The following is a 14,115-nucleotide window of genomic DNA, read 5'->3' on the forward strand; positions in this document are numbered from 1 at the left end:
CCAAAACGTTTGACCCAAGTTAAACAATTTAAAGGCAATGCTACCAAATACTACATGTTATTTACAGATTGATTACCAGGAATTTATGAAGTTTACCAGGAATTTATGAGGATTACCAGAAATGTATCAGGATTACCAGGAATTTAGGAGGATTACCAGGAATTTAGGAGGATTACCAGGAATTTAGGAGGATTACCAGGAATTTAGGAGGATTACCAGGAATTTAGGAGGATTACCAGGAATTTAGGAGGATTACCAGGAATTTAGGAAGATTAACATGCATTTTGTGGAGGGTTGTTGGATTGACCTCCGGACTAATCTAATGATGTTTGTTTGTGCATGTGTGCGTCTCAGGTGAAGCATATCTTTGAGGACCCTCCCTGCAAGTGTCCCAATAAGTTCTGTGTGGAGAGACAGGCTCGCGTCGGAGAGAAGATGCTCTTCATCCGGGTGTGTGTGCCACCTCCTCGTCTTCTTTTTAACGCACTTTCTCTGACACAAAAAAAAACACCTTGTTTTTGTAACATGATTTTTCTAGTTGCACACGGCTCAGCCACGTAGTTAACAGCAGCTGGACTTTAAATTGGGCTTGGACTGTGCCTGCCAAAATATCTTTGACCGAATGTTTTGGGTTCGGTGGGGTCAAATCTGAAGTGTTGAAATCTGGTGTAAATAATTTTGCACATGGCTGGCTTGTACTGTAAGTGATTTACACTGGGGTTGTGGTGTTTCATATTGCTGTGAATATTATATTGATACGGCAGATATGAATACGGATTGTATGCCCGGCTACAGAAATACTTACTTAGGTCCATTGCTCCTCAGTGTCCTCAGGGACCCATAGACCATTGATGACTACAGATGGCTGTTTAATGACAGCCAATTCTGTCCTCATAGCAAACCCACTCTTTCCTTCTTGTTCTGAGATTTGATGAGTCTGAATTTTATGAGTCTGGATTTGATGAGTCTGAATTTTATGAGTCTGGATTTTGGCTGACCCACTTTTACCAGGAATTTGTTGTTTATTGACCTTTCACTTTTGGCAGGATTTTTTTTAAATCCAGGTTGGAGTTATATGAGGTTTTTAGTTTAACAACAATAATGTTTCTCATCTCAATGTGAACTGAGTCACACACACACACACACACACACACAGTCACACACACACGCACACACACACAGTCACACACACACAGTCACACACACACACACACACAGTCACACACACACATACACAGTCACACACACACAGTCACACACACACACAGTCACACACACACACAGTCATACACACACACACACACACACACACACACACACACACACACACACACACACACACACACACACACACACACACACACTGCACATTGCAGTGTGTTGATATTTGGACTGCCTGACTGTGTGGATGACAGACGTCCATTGTCTCTGCTGGTAGCAGCTCCTCTGCTGCTGTGAGCCTTCATTTACTGGTGATGCTATTCCAACTATGTCTGTGTCCTGGCCCATAGAGATAGAAAGAGAACTCCTCTTTGTATTATCCATGCTTAAAAAAAAAAAGGTTTATATCCATCTAGACTCCTCTTTCTACCTCTATGGGCCAGCCAGGGTTGATGGGGTTCGGGGGAAAAGAGAGCCCTCAGGATCAACAGGCTTGATAAATAATACATAGGATTGGAATAGCCCTTTTCTAAAACACAAAGATACTTTACGATAATGCATATGCAGTTATTGTTGCCAATGAGCTATCGCCCTAATTTGTATTTATTCTTAATTGTTTCCTCGTTTACATAAAATATAAATGTTTTTATGTCAAAATATCTTACTGTATACTGTAACATTCTATTTATTTATTTTATTTAACTAAGGCAAGTCAGTTAAGAACAAATTCTTATTTACAATAACAGCCTAGGAACTGTCTTGTTCAGGGGCAGAATGACAGATATTTACCTTGTCAGCTCGGGGATTCGATCCAGCAACCTTTCGGTTACTGGCCCAACCCTCTAACCACTAAGCTACCAGCCACCCCTAACTCAAACAGACCTTGCAACAAAAAAATGCCTTGCAAGAATGAAGTCTATTGACAAGTACAGATTGGTGAAGTAGCATTTGGTGCTCTTGGGATCTTGGATTTACAACCAGGATTCACATGTCTTAAAATGCTGTTGAAGGAGGATCTGGACTGTAGGTCAACAAGGGCTGACAATGCGCTCTAGAAGGACCCCTGCTGGTAGCACACAGTATCACCATTTCTGGATGGATAGCTCTTTGAGGATCACAAATGCAGAATAAGAGAAAGGTTGTATGTTAGCCTGGTTTTAACGTACATGGACCAGTGTTCAGGGTCTAAAATAAACCTTTTGTTCCGATAGTGCCCTCTTTGCTGTCAAGTAGATATCTTTAAGAAAAGATTTTCTACCGTACAGAGAGGGGGAACCCAGACATCTTTTGTACGATAGACGTTTCTTTCAACCATCCATGAGGGTTGCTGAGCAACCAAGGACAAGTCACAACTAAAGGCGAGTCTTGATTCTTCTTTGTCCAATGACTGTTCAATTCCAATAATGAGCTTGTTGGACTCTAGAGTGTTGGATGAAATGAAACTTCTGTTGCTGTGTGCTCTCTACATGGGCTGTACATGGGCTGTACATGGGCTGTACATGGGCTCTACATGCTCTCTACATGGGCTGTACATGCTCTCTACATGGGCTGTACATGGGCTGTACATGGGCTGTACATGGGCTCTACATGGGCTGTACATGCTCTCTACATGGGCTGTACATGCTCTCTACATGGGCTGTACATGCTCTCTACATGGGCTGCCTGTAAGGTGTGAACCTCCATCTCACTCTGGTTCTCAGCTAGCAAAATGGCGGTGGAAAAAGTACTCCATTTATCATACTTGAGTAAAAGTAAAGGTACCTTGATTTGAAAATGACTCAAGTCAAGGTGTCACCCAGTAAAATACTACTTGAGTAAAAGTTTAAAGTATTTGGGTTTTAAATATAAATTAAAGCTATAATGTTACTTATATTAAGTATCAAAAGTAAATGTAATTGCTAAAATCTATTTAAAGCTACAATATGTAACTTTTTTGGGCGACCCACCAAATTCACATAGAAATGTGATTTCTAGATGTGTCATTCACAATTGAAAGGAAGTCTAAGAAGCGGTAGATCTGTTCTATGTGTGCTATTTCTATGCTTCCTGTTCTTACGTTTCGTTTCTGTATATTTTACTTTCGGTTTTGTACTTCAAACAGTTGAAAATACAATATTAATATTTTTTGTTTATGGAATAGATATTTCAAAGCGGTTTTAGATTGTACATTGATTCTCTACACTATACTTGTTTGTTTTGTCACATAAACTGAAATTAGGCAAACTATTAGAATATTAGCAACCAGGAAATGGTGGTGTGATTTCTACATAGTACACCTTTAAGTATCAAAAGTAAAAGTATAAATCATTTAAAATTACTTATATTAAGCAATCCAGACAGCACAATTATTATATTTAAAAAAAAATGTGGATAGCCAGGGGCACACTCCAACACTCGGACATAATTTACAAACAAATAATTTTTCTTTCGTGAGTCTGCCAGATCGAGGCAGAATGGATGATCAGGGATGTTCTCTTGATAAATGTGTGAATTTCAAAACATAATTCTGCCCTGCTAAGCATTTAAAATGTAATGACTACTTTTGGGTGTCAGGGGAAATGTATGGAGTAAAAAGTACAGTGCCTTCGGAAAGTATTCAGACCCCTTGACTTTTTCCACATTTCGTTACGTTACAGCCTCATTCTAAAAATGGATTACATCGTTTTTTCCCCTCAATCTACACACAATGCCCCATAATGACGTCACAATACCCCATAATGACGTCACAATACCCCTTAATGACGTCACAATACCCCATAATGACAAAGCAAAACAGGTTTAGATATTTTTGCTACTTTATCCCCCCAAAAAACTGAAATATCACATTTACATAAGTATTCAGACCCTTTACTCAGTACTTTGTTGAAGCACCTTTGGCAGCGATTACAGCCTTGAGTCTTCTTGGGTATGACGCGACAAGCTTGGCACACCTGTATTTGGGGAGTTTCTCCCATTCTTTTCTGCAGATCTTCTCAAGCTCTGTCAGGTTGGATGGGGAGTGTTGTTGCACAGTTATTTTCTGGTCTCTCCAGAGAACCTTGTTTCTCATGGTCTGGGAGTCTTTAGGTGCCTTTTGGCAAACTCCAAGTGGGCTGTCGTGCCTTTTACTGAGGAGTGGCTTCCGTCTGGCCACTCTACCATAAGGGCCTGATTGGTGGAGTGCTGCAGAGACTGTTGTCCTTCTGGAAGGTTCTCCCATTTCCACAGAGAAACTATAGCTCTGTCAGAGTGACCATCGGGTTCTTGGCCACCTCCTTGACCAACGCCCTTCTCCCCCGATTTCTCAGTTTGGCTGGGTGGCCAGCTATAGGAAGAGTCTTGGTGGTTCCAAACTTCTTCCATTTAAGAATGATGGAGGCCACTGTGTTCTTGGGGACCTTCAATGCTGCAGACATTTTTTGGTACCCTTCCCCAGATCTGTGCTTTCGACACAATCCTGCCTTCAACCTCATGGTTTTTGCTGTGACATACACTGTTAGTTGGGGGACCTTATATAGACAGGTGTGTACCTTTCCAAATCATGTCAATTGACCACAGGTGGACTCTAATCAAGTTGATGAAACATCTCATGGATGATCAATGGAAACAGGATGCCCCTGAGCTCAATTTCAAGTCTCATAGCAAAGTGTCTGAATACTTATGTAAATAAGGTATTTCAGTTTTTTGAATACATTATTATCTCTCTCTCTCTCTCTCGCTCGCTCGCTCGCTCGCTCGCTAGCTAGCTAACCGGCCACCAGGACACCTGTTCACACCCAGGCTCCTCTCTCTCTCCTGGATACAGGCCTAGCCGCGGTCTGCCAGCACCATAGAGACATGATTGAAAAGGCCTCTGTGTCAAAAGCCCATAATGTCCCTAGTCACAATGCCTGAGGGGGCACACATTCATGGAACGAGTGTCCCGCCAATGGCCTGTTGATTGATTCTGTTAAAGAGGCTTATAAATGTTTGATGTTGAGAGAGAGAGAGAGAGAGAGAGAGAGAATAGAAGAGGACAGGCCATACCACATACCACAGATATCCTATTAAATGATATATGTAATTCTATGGGACACACAATCTAACTTGCTACTTCCATTCAGGAAGTCACTGTCTGTCAAATGGGGCTTTCTGCAGGCACTCATTCCTGCTTGGATTGATTGTGCTCTAAAGACATTCTACTGTAAATGTGATCTCCTTTTGTTTATCATGTATTTAATAGGATTGATAATGGCAGGATAGCTATGTAGTTTAATGGAATCACAACGTATTGTGGATATGGCAATGGCACCCTTTTTATTTCTCTGTCCCGCTATTTATTTGTGTGGTGTAGATGTTGCCACGGTAACCAACCCAGGAAACGTACAGGAGTACCATGTTAGACGGTAGCAGGTAGCAGGCAGGAGTAGTGTTTACAGTAGTACCACGTTACAGAAGGTAGCAGGCAGGAGTAGTGTTTACAGTAGTACCACGTTACAGAAGGTAGCAGGCAGGAGTAGTGTTTACAGTAGTACCACGTTACAGAAGGTAGCAGGCAGGAGTAGTGTTTACAGTAGTACCACGTTACAGAAGGTAGCAGGCAGGAGTAGTGTTTACAGTAGTACCACGTTACAGAAGGTAGCAGACAGGAGTAGTGTTTACAGTAGTACCACGTTACAGAAGGTAGCAGGCAGGAGTAGTGTTTACAGTAGTACCACGTTACAGAAGGTAGCAGGCAGGAGTAGTGTTTACAGTAGTACCACGTTACAGAAGGTAGCAGGCAGGAGTAGTGTTTACAGTAGTACCACGTTACAGAAGGTAGCAGGCAGGAGTAGTGTTTACAGTAGTACCACGTTACAGAAGGTAGCAGGCAGGAGTAGTGTTTACAGTAGTACCACGTTACAGAAGGTAGCAGGTGGCAGACAGGAGAGTTGTTGTAATTTAAAAGGTGTGAAGGAAATTAACAGAATATTGCTATATACAATGCAACCCACATCATTACAATTTCTTGGTTAAACCACAGCACATGAATTTTTAGTTTTGGAGTCATTTATTAGTGAAAAAGGAATCAAACAAAGCCATTGTATTAGCTGTGAATTACTAGAGATGTCCATCTACTACACTAGGCAAATTAAAATCTGCATCTCAAAGACATTTCCATTGTGATTTTCATTCTTCCCCCTCTAATCAAGGTCTGATTTAGTCCTGGGACATCGGGTCAGTGCGATGAATTATCAGGTGGAACAGAACACCAGCAGTACTCTGGACCTCCAGGCTGGGATTTGAATAGCCCCTTTGTACTACACCATGAAATAATATCGTTGTCAGCTAAAGATTTTCACCAGAGTTTTTTTTTTTAACGTTTGTGAACACTGACTGGACAATATAGTAATCTTCTTCTTCTTGTTCTCCTAGATGCTACACAACAAGCATGTGATGGTGCGTGTGGGAGGAGGCTGGGAGACCTTTGAGAGCTACCTGTTGAAACACGACCCATGTCGGATGCTCCAGATCTCCAGAGTGGAGGGGAAGACCTTTCCCATGTCCCCCAAGTCACCCAACACCAAGGACCTCACCCCAGACAGCTACTTGGTGGTGGCCGCACACTACCGCAGCAAGAAGTAAAGATGGCCGCCTACTACCACAACAAGAAGTAAAGATGGCCGCCTACTACCGCAGCAAGAAGTAAAGATGGCCGCCTACTACCACAACAAGAAGTTAAGATGGCCACCTACTACCGCAGCAAGAAGTCAACTGGCGCTTCAACCAAGGGGATCAGTTTGAGCAAGGCGAGGATGGTGATGGCCTACTACCGCAACAAGAAGTAAAGATGGCCGCCTACTACCACAACAAGAAGTAAAGATGGCCGCCTACTACCGCAACAAGAAGTAAAGATGGCCGCCTACTACCGCAACAAGAAGTAAAGAAGGCCGCCTACTACCACAACAAGAAGTAAAGATGGCCGCCTACTACCGCAACAAGAAGTAAAGATGGCCGCCTACTACCGCAACAAGAAGTAAAGATGGCCGCCTACTACCACAACAAGAAGTAAAGACATTCATGAGGACCTGAGGAAATGACCTCTTGCCTTTCCCAACTAGCAAAACTGATTGAAATGACAGTGACACAGGGCAAAGCCAGCTGACACTGTCATTCCAACCAGATTCCAACCAGTTGCTTGTACAGTATGTCTTCTAGTTGATGTAAGCCACAGCCGGCCCACCTGAGCTACAGAACAGACAGTGGCCAGCAGGTATATATCTCCTGTCCTAGCGGTCACGGCAAACTAGCGTCACGGTGACGGTTTGATTTGGATTTCTAGCCTTTGAGAATAATCTATGCAATCATTTTGACAGTCATTTTTAGTCGGGGATTGAGGCTGGTATATTTGGTTCTAAAAGCATGTTTTCTAATGTTACCTTGTGTGTATTTTGTTTGACTTTTGTCATTCATTCATTTAATAGTGTGAAAGTATAGTATGACTTCTGTAATAACTGATATATTCTGAATAGTGATTGGATACTGGTAAAGCTGAATCTGGACATGTTCCACCAATCATGTTCCTCCTACGGTTCCACCAATCATGTTCCTCCTACGGTTCCACCAATCATGTTCTTCCTACGGTTCCACCAATCATGTTCCTCCTACGGTTCCACCAATCATGTTCCTCCTACGGTTCCACCAATCATGTTCTTCCTACGGTTCTACTAATCATGTTCCTCCTACGGTTCCACCAATCATGGCGTTTCTCCTTTCCTTGTTTTCTAAATATGCAGCTACACCACACAAGGGAAGATAATCATGGCTAAAACAATGTGTTTTTAAATGTATTCATGTAATCACACAATCAGTCACAGTACAGGCTTACTGGTTACCATGCCCAGGGACTTGTCTCTGGCTTGAGCTTTTTGCTTTAAAGACCAAAGGGTTCCACCATTCAATCTAATGGAAGTCAACATTTAAAATATGTTTGAAATAGTGCTACTTTATTATGTTAAAAGTCCTGACTAATATGAACAGCTGTACGTAGGATGTGTTTATTATGGTGCTGATTATGGATTTCTCTGTAATGTCTATTATGAGTGATTCTCTTTTTTTTCCACGAGCTAGTTCTGCTCTCCTGTTCTGAAGTTAAAAGCTTTTGATCATTTGTTAAGGAACGCTATTAACATCGTTATTGTGAGAAGATTATTTCCGAGGATTAAAGAGACAATCAAATGTAGAATATTTCTTTTTGATTCTTGTGAATGGCAATAGGACTGATCCAGATAACATGTATTGTATGGTCTGTCTACGATAACGTAGATTTGTGTCCATTCAACCTCATCCCCTGGCAAATTGCTAGAGAGCTGGCTGGTGGACAAGACTCGTGTTGATTGCTACTTTACTGACACCTACTGGTATGTTACAGTACTGAAAATGGCCATCCACAACTACAACGTGATGGCTGGCACTGGCTTGTTCCAAGAAGCCTTGCGAAACCACACTAACAGACATGTTATAACATGACATTCAACCAACCATCAGAGCAACCTCCAATCAAATCTAATCCTCTTTTATTCGCATTTACAAAATAACCTGTTTTACAACAGCATAGAAATTGGAGTCGTTATCCTTCATCAATGTTATTCAGTCACAGAACAAATAGTATATTTTACACACTCGAGCCTATAGTGCTGTGCACTACTTTTGACCAGGACCCCATAGGGTTGTGTTCAAAAGTACACATGATGACAGGGAATAGGCTGTCATTTGGTAGAGCCTGGAGCACCGACAGATCACTGCTGGGTTACATTACAGATTACAACTATGAACCAACCAGGAACTACTAGAATTCAATGACATCACTTTATTCACACAAACTACTAGAATACATAAACAATCACCAAGACAACACATCCGTTTTATAATACAATTTATTGAATTTATTTTAAAAGAGGACGGAACATTAGATTTGAATCATTCAAACAGAATAGGGCCCGGTTTCCCAAAAGCATGTTAAGGATAAATGAATCGTTAGACCCTTCGTAGGAACATCGTACAATTTCCCGAGCGGTTTCACAAAACCATTGTTATTAACATTGCACTGGAAAACGCTCGTAAATCTAATAAACTACCTCAGACCACTCCGAGAACAGCTAAATGCGTCCGTACATGTTTTTAAAAATATTTTTAATAAACAATCTCCGGTAAAACATGAACCTAGAATCACATGTGTTTTTCCGTCTGTGACCGCCGATAACATCTGAACAAAGTTGACTACAAATACAAAGTTGCCAATGCCTTTGCAATTTATACAAACAAGCGACGAATACAAATATGCTTCTAATGCAAAACGATGACTGTTTTAAAATATAAACAGTAGGCTCTAGGACCATTTTAATCATATTGAAATACATTTAATGTTCAATCAACTGAATTATATTTTGTTACTTGAAGGCTACTGTCTGAAACTAAACCAATTCACCTTGGTGGTGTGCAGACTGGTTTTATATTATTCTTAACGAATTCACACAAAACAGAAAAAAATGCAACAATTTGTCTGTGAAACTATATATACACTGCTCAAAAAAATAAAGGGAAAACAACACAATGTAACTCCAAGTCAATCACACTTCTGTGAAATCAAACTGTCCACTTAGGAAGCAACACTGATTGACAATAAATTTTACATGCTGTTGTGCAAATGGGATAGACAAAAGGTGGAAATTATAGGCAATTAGTAAGACACCCCCAAAAAAGGAATGGTTCTGCAGGTGGTGACCACAGACCACTTCTCATTTCCTATGCTTCCTGGCTGATGTTTTGGTCACTTTTGAATGCTGGCGGTGCTTTCACTCTAGTGGTAGCATGAGACGGAGTCTACAACCCACACAAGTGGCTCAGGTAGTGCAGTTCATCCAGGATGGCACATCAATGCGAGCTGTGGCAAAAAGGTTTGTTGTGTCTGTCAGCGTAGTGTCCAGAGCATGGAGGCGCTACCAGGAGACAGGCCAGTACATCAGGAGACGTGGAGGAGGCCGTAGGAGGGCAACAACCCAGCAGCAGGACCGCTACCTCCGCCTTTGTGCAAGGAGGTGCACTGCCAGAGCCCTGCAAAATGACCTCCAGCAGGCCACAAATGTGCATGTGTCAACATATGGTCTCACAGGGGGTCTGAGGATCTCATCTCGGTACCTAATGGCAGTCAGGCTACCTCTGGCGAGCACATGGAGGGCTGTGCAGCCCCACAAAGAAATGCCACCCCACACCATGACTGACCCACCGCCAAACCGGTCATGCTGGAGGATGTTGCAGGCAGCAGAACGTTCTCCACGGCGTCTCCAGACTCTGTCACGTCTGTCACGTGCTCATGTGCTCAGTGTGAACCTGCTTTCATCTGTGAAGAGCACAGGGCGCCAGTGGCGAATTTGCCAATCTTGGTGTTCTCTGGCAAATGCCAAACGTCCTGCACGGTGTTGGGCTGTAAGCACAACCACCACCTGTGGACGTCGGGCCCTCACACCACCCTCATGGAGTCTGTTTCTGAACGTTTGAGCAAACACATGCACATTTGTGGCCTGCTGGAGGTGGTACTCTCCTCAGACAGTCTGCTACACCTGCAACGTGGTACTCTCCTCTGACAGTCTGCTACACCTGCAAAGTGGTACTCTCCTCAGACAGTCTGTTACACCTGCAAAGTGGTACTCTCCTCAGACATTCTGCTACACCTACAAAGTGGTACTCTCCTCTGAGACAGTCTGTTACACCTGCAAAGTGGTACTCTCCTCTGAGACAGTCTGCTACACCTGCAAAGTGGTACTCTCCTCAGACAGTCTGCTACACCTGCAAAATGGTACTCTCCTCTGAGACAGTCTGCTACACCTGCAAAGTGGTACTCTCCTCTGAGACAGTCTGCTACACCTGCAAAGTGGTACTCTCCTCAGACAGTCTGCTACACCTGCAAAGTGGTACTCTCCTCAGACAGTCTGCTACACCTGCAAAGTGGTACTCTCCTCTGAGACAGTCTGTTACACCTGCAAAGTGGTACTCTCCTCAGACAGTCTGCTACACCTGCAAAGTGGTAATCCTCTGAGACAGTCTGTTACACCTGCAAAGTGGTACTCTCCTCTGACAGTCTGCTACACCTGCAAAGTGGTACTCTCCTCTGAGACAGTCTGCTACACCTGACAGTTCCTGAATAACAGTCTTTATGAACCCATCATAACAGAACCAGTAGAAAGGGAGAATACAGCCTGGTCCAACAATGGGCTGGTTGTTCTCTGAACGTCCTTCTGTAAAAAAAATTGTGAAGAAATAGTTCTTCAAGAAAGATTTTTTTACATTCACAAGCACTTGTGGTAATCTTAGTACAGTAACACAATGTTTGTCTTCATTGAGTAGCCAAGCTATCGGTCAATCCACAGACATCTTGGATATCTCAGTTACAATCACATGCTTCTGAAACTTCACAAGAGATAAAACTAAGGTGATAAAAATCAAGAGGATTTAGGCTGCTTCTCCATTCAATTAGAATTCTAAAAGTTATTAGTAAGACAAGAGAGATTCAATATCTCCCAGATAAAAGCACAGATTTGCAGGACACAGCCTGTCTGAAAGCATAATATCTCTTATCCACCTTTATGTTTGGATGTTCAGGGAATACAAGATAAATGATACTTAAAGGTTGATTTAAATTGGTAGATAAGTGATTTGGCATTGTTGGGCTCCCGAGCGGCACAGCGGTCTAAGGCACTGCATCTCAGTGCTAGAGGCGTCACTACAGACACCCTGGATTGATTCCAGTCTGTATCACAACCGGCCGTGATTGGGAGTCCCGTAGTGCGGTGCACAATTGGCTCAGTGTCGTCCGGGTTTGGCCCGGTCGGTAGGCTGTCGTTGTAAATAAGAATTTGTTCTTAACTGACTTGCCTAGTTAAATAAATGAGTTGAGAGGAGGAAACAAAAGAAGATGAGGAAGAGGAGAAAGTTGGAGGAAGAGGAGGAGGTGTGGTGAGCTTTAGTGTTAATACTGGAGAAAGGCCTGTCCCAGTCTCCGCTGTCTATGTACCACCAATGTCAATATAAATATCAAAACAGATACCAAACATTAAGAAACTATAAGGAATAGAAGAGTAACTGCAGTGAAATAAGCCAGGGACCTGTGGAAAGAAGCCCCCTGATCTCCCCGTGTCCGCCAGCAGGGGAGGACACAACACCTCAGCTCGTGCTGTATGGGGTGGACCGAAGGCCGATTCCACCAAGCTCTGGCTCACCCTCAGGTGTCTGAAGGACACACTGTGGTCCTCTGACAACTTGTTGGTAGGGAAACGGGTGGAGACCCCCCACCAGGTAGTGGCCTTGAGAGCCACGGAAGCCCTGAGGTGGTATGGACAAAATAGTCTCGACCCCAGACAAAGTATCACCCACAACATCTAAGGTCCCGGCCGCCACGGCCTGACAGTGCTGCGGCGCCTAGGGGAGGGATCTCTTCTGGGCCCTGAAGGATGGGGGCGGAGTTGATTCGGAAGAGCAGGAGGAGGCAAATTTGATAAGGACTCACCCCATTCCTCCACAAAGGAGAGAAGACCGCTTTTTTAATAATGGGATTTTTAAACCGTTTTATGTCTTTAAAAAGGTATACTCTTGTTTGAATTATATGTGCACATTTTAAATGGCTTTTACAGATTGGATATTTTTAAAATTAATTATTTCTTAGGTTATTTTATTGTTTTAATAACAACATGTACTTTTAACATATTGTAGCGACCCGCACAGACAGCTGTGTGTTATGTGTTAGGCTAGTAGGTGGTTGTGTTGTACTGACCAGTACACAGTGTTCGCGGTGTCCGACATGTCAATCAACCTGCTATCTGCCAATCACGGGAATGCCTGGAATGTTCTGATGCCGGGCATCGTGGTGGTTGGCGGAGTGGCGTGGAGGGGGGTTGGGCAGGGGGGTGGAGCATTGGAAGTTAAGACCAGGTTCACCCTTTGTTCTCCCTCTTACGTTTGGGCTTCACAAGAGAAGGTCACGGTTGGCTTGTGGGTTATCTTTCATTTATTTGGCGTGGGCTACGGCCAAACAGTAGCCTGTGTAAAGTTAGGTTAATAAACCGTCAATTCGTAAACTCAAACCTCTGTCTGGATAATTGTTCCTTTATGATCTAGTCAGGTCATTACATTGGTGTCAGAAGTAAAAACGTCGATAAAAGTTAGCCAGCTAGCTAGCTGACTTCTGTGGCTAGCTACCGTAGGTGAGAACGGGGTTGAAAATGCTTCGAGGGAATCCGAAAGTGAAGGTGGAGGTAGGGGACGATTATGGCCAATGAGGTACGTGTGAATGGACGTCGGTGGGTCTGGCTGAGGAGATCGCCAGGGCATCGGAGCCCAGAGGCCGCTTGAGGGAGGACATTAGAGTGATGGCGGCTGAAGCGGGCATGAGCGCTTTGTCGACTGCTTCGCGCCGATTCTGGTGGGCGGACCGAAGGTGTGACGTCGACGAGGAATCTGGGGCTCAGGATGTAAACAAACATGGCGGCGCCCAGTTCCCAGTTGCGTCCCTAGCTGTTAAGACCCCGAAGTATTCCGGTAAGGCGGATTGGGAAGCTTTTCATGCTCAGTTTGAACTGTTAGCTCATTTTAGTGGCTACTGGCAGGTGCCCCTCTCCCCAGAGGCCAGAGCCAAAACTGTGTTCTCCACTAACAGAGGACACTGTCAGTTCAAGGTCCTGTGTTTTGGCCTGTGCAACGCTCCAGCTACTTTTGAGCGTTTGATGGACAGGGTGCTGGATGGCATCCCCGACAGCAGTGTCTGGTATACCAGACACGGCTCGGTATGAGTAATTTAGGAGGGCAACTTTATAAAGGCCTCCTCACAATGGCCTTATCATACAAGGCTCTACAGACAGATTTAAAAATACATAGGCTATTTTTGCGTTGATGATGAAGTCAAGTAATCCCCAGTTTACAATTGGCTCATTCATCCCCCTCCTTTCCCCTGTAACTATTCCCCAG

At 43.5% G+C, this 14,115-nt stretch overlaps 1 protein-coding gene across 1 annotated transcript; it reads left to right on the forward strand.

The window, feature by feature from the left end:
• The first annotated feature begins 359 nt into the window (after nucleotides 1–359).
• On the forward strand, nucleotides 360–8,257 carry LOC120066792 (growth arrest-specific protein 2-like). The gene is made up of 2 exons (XM_039018264.1): nucleotides 360–450; nucleotides 6,535–8,257. Exons 1-2 carry the CDS (start codon nucleotides 436–438, stop codon nucleotides 6,742–6,744), a joined length of 225 nt encoding a protein of 74 aa, XP_038874192.1. The 5' UTR covers nucleotides 360–435; the 3' UTR covers nucleotides 6,745–8,257.
• The last annotated feature ends 5,858 nt before the right edge of the window (nucleotides 8,258–14,115 follow it).

Source organism: Salvelinus namaycush, chromosome 21, assembly GCF_016432855.1.
Source record: "Salvelinus namaycush isolate Seneca chromosome 21, SaNama_1.0, whole genome shotgun sequence".
Classification (NCBI taxonomy): Eukaryota; Metazoa; Chordata; class Actinopteri; order Salmoniformes; family Salmonidae; genus Salvelinus; species Salvelinus namaycush.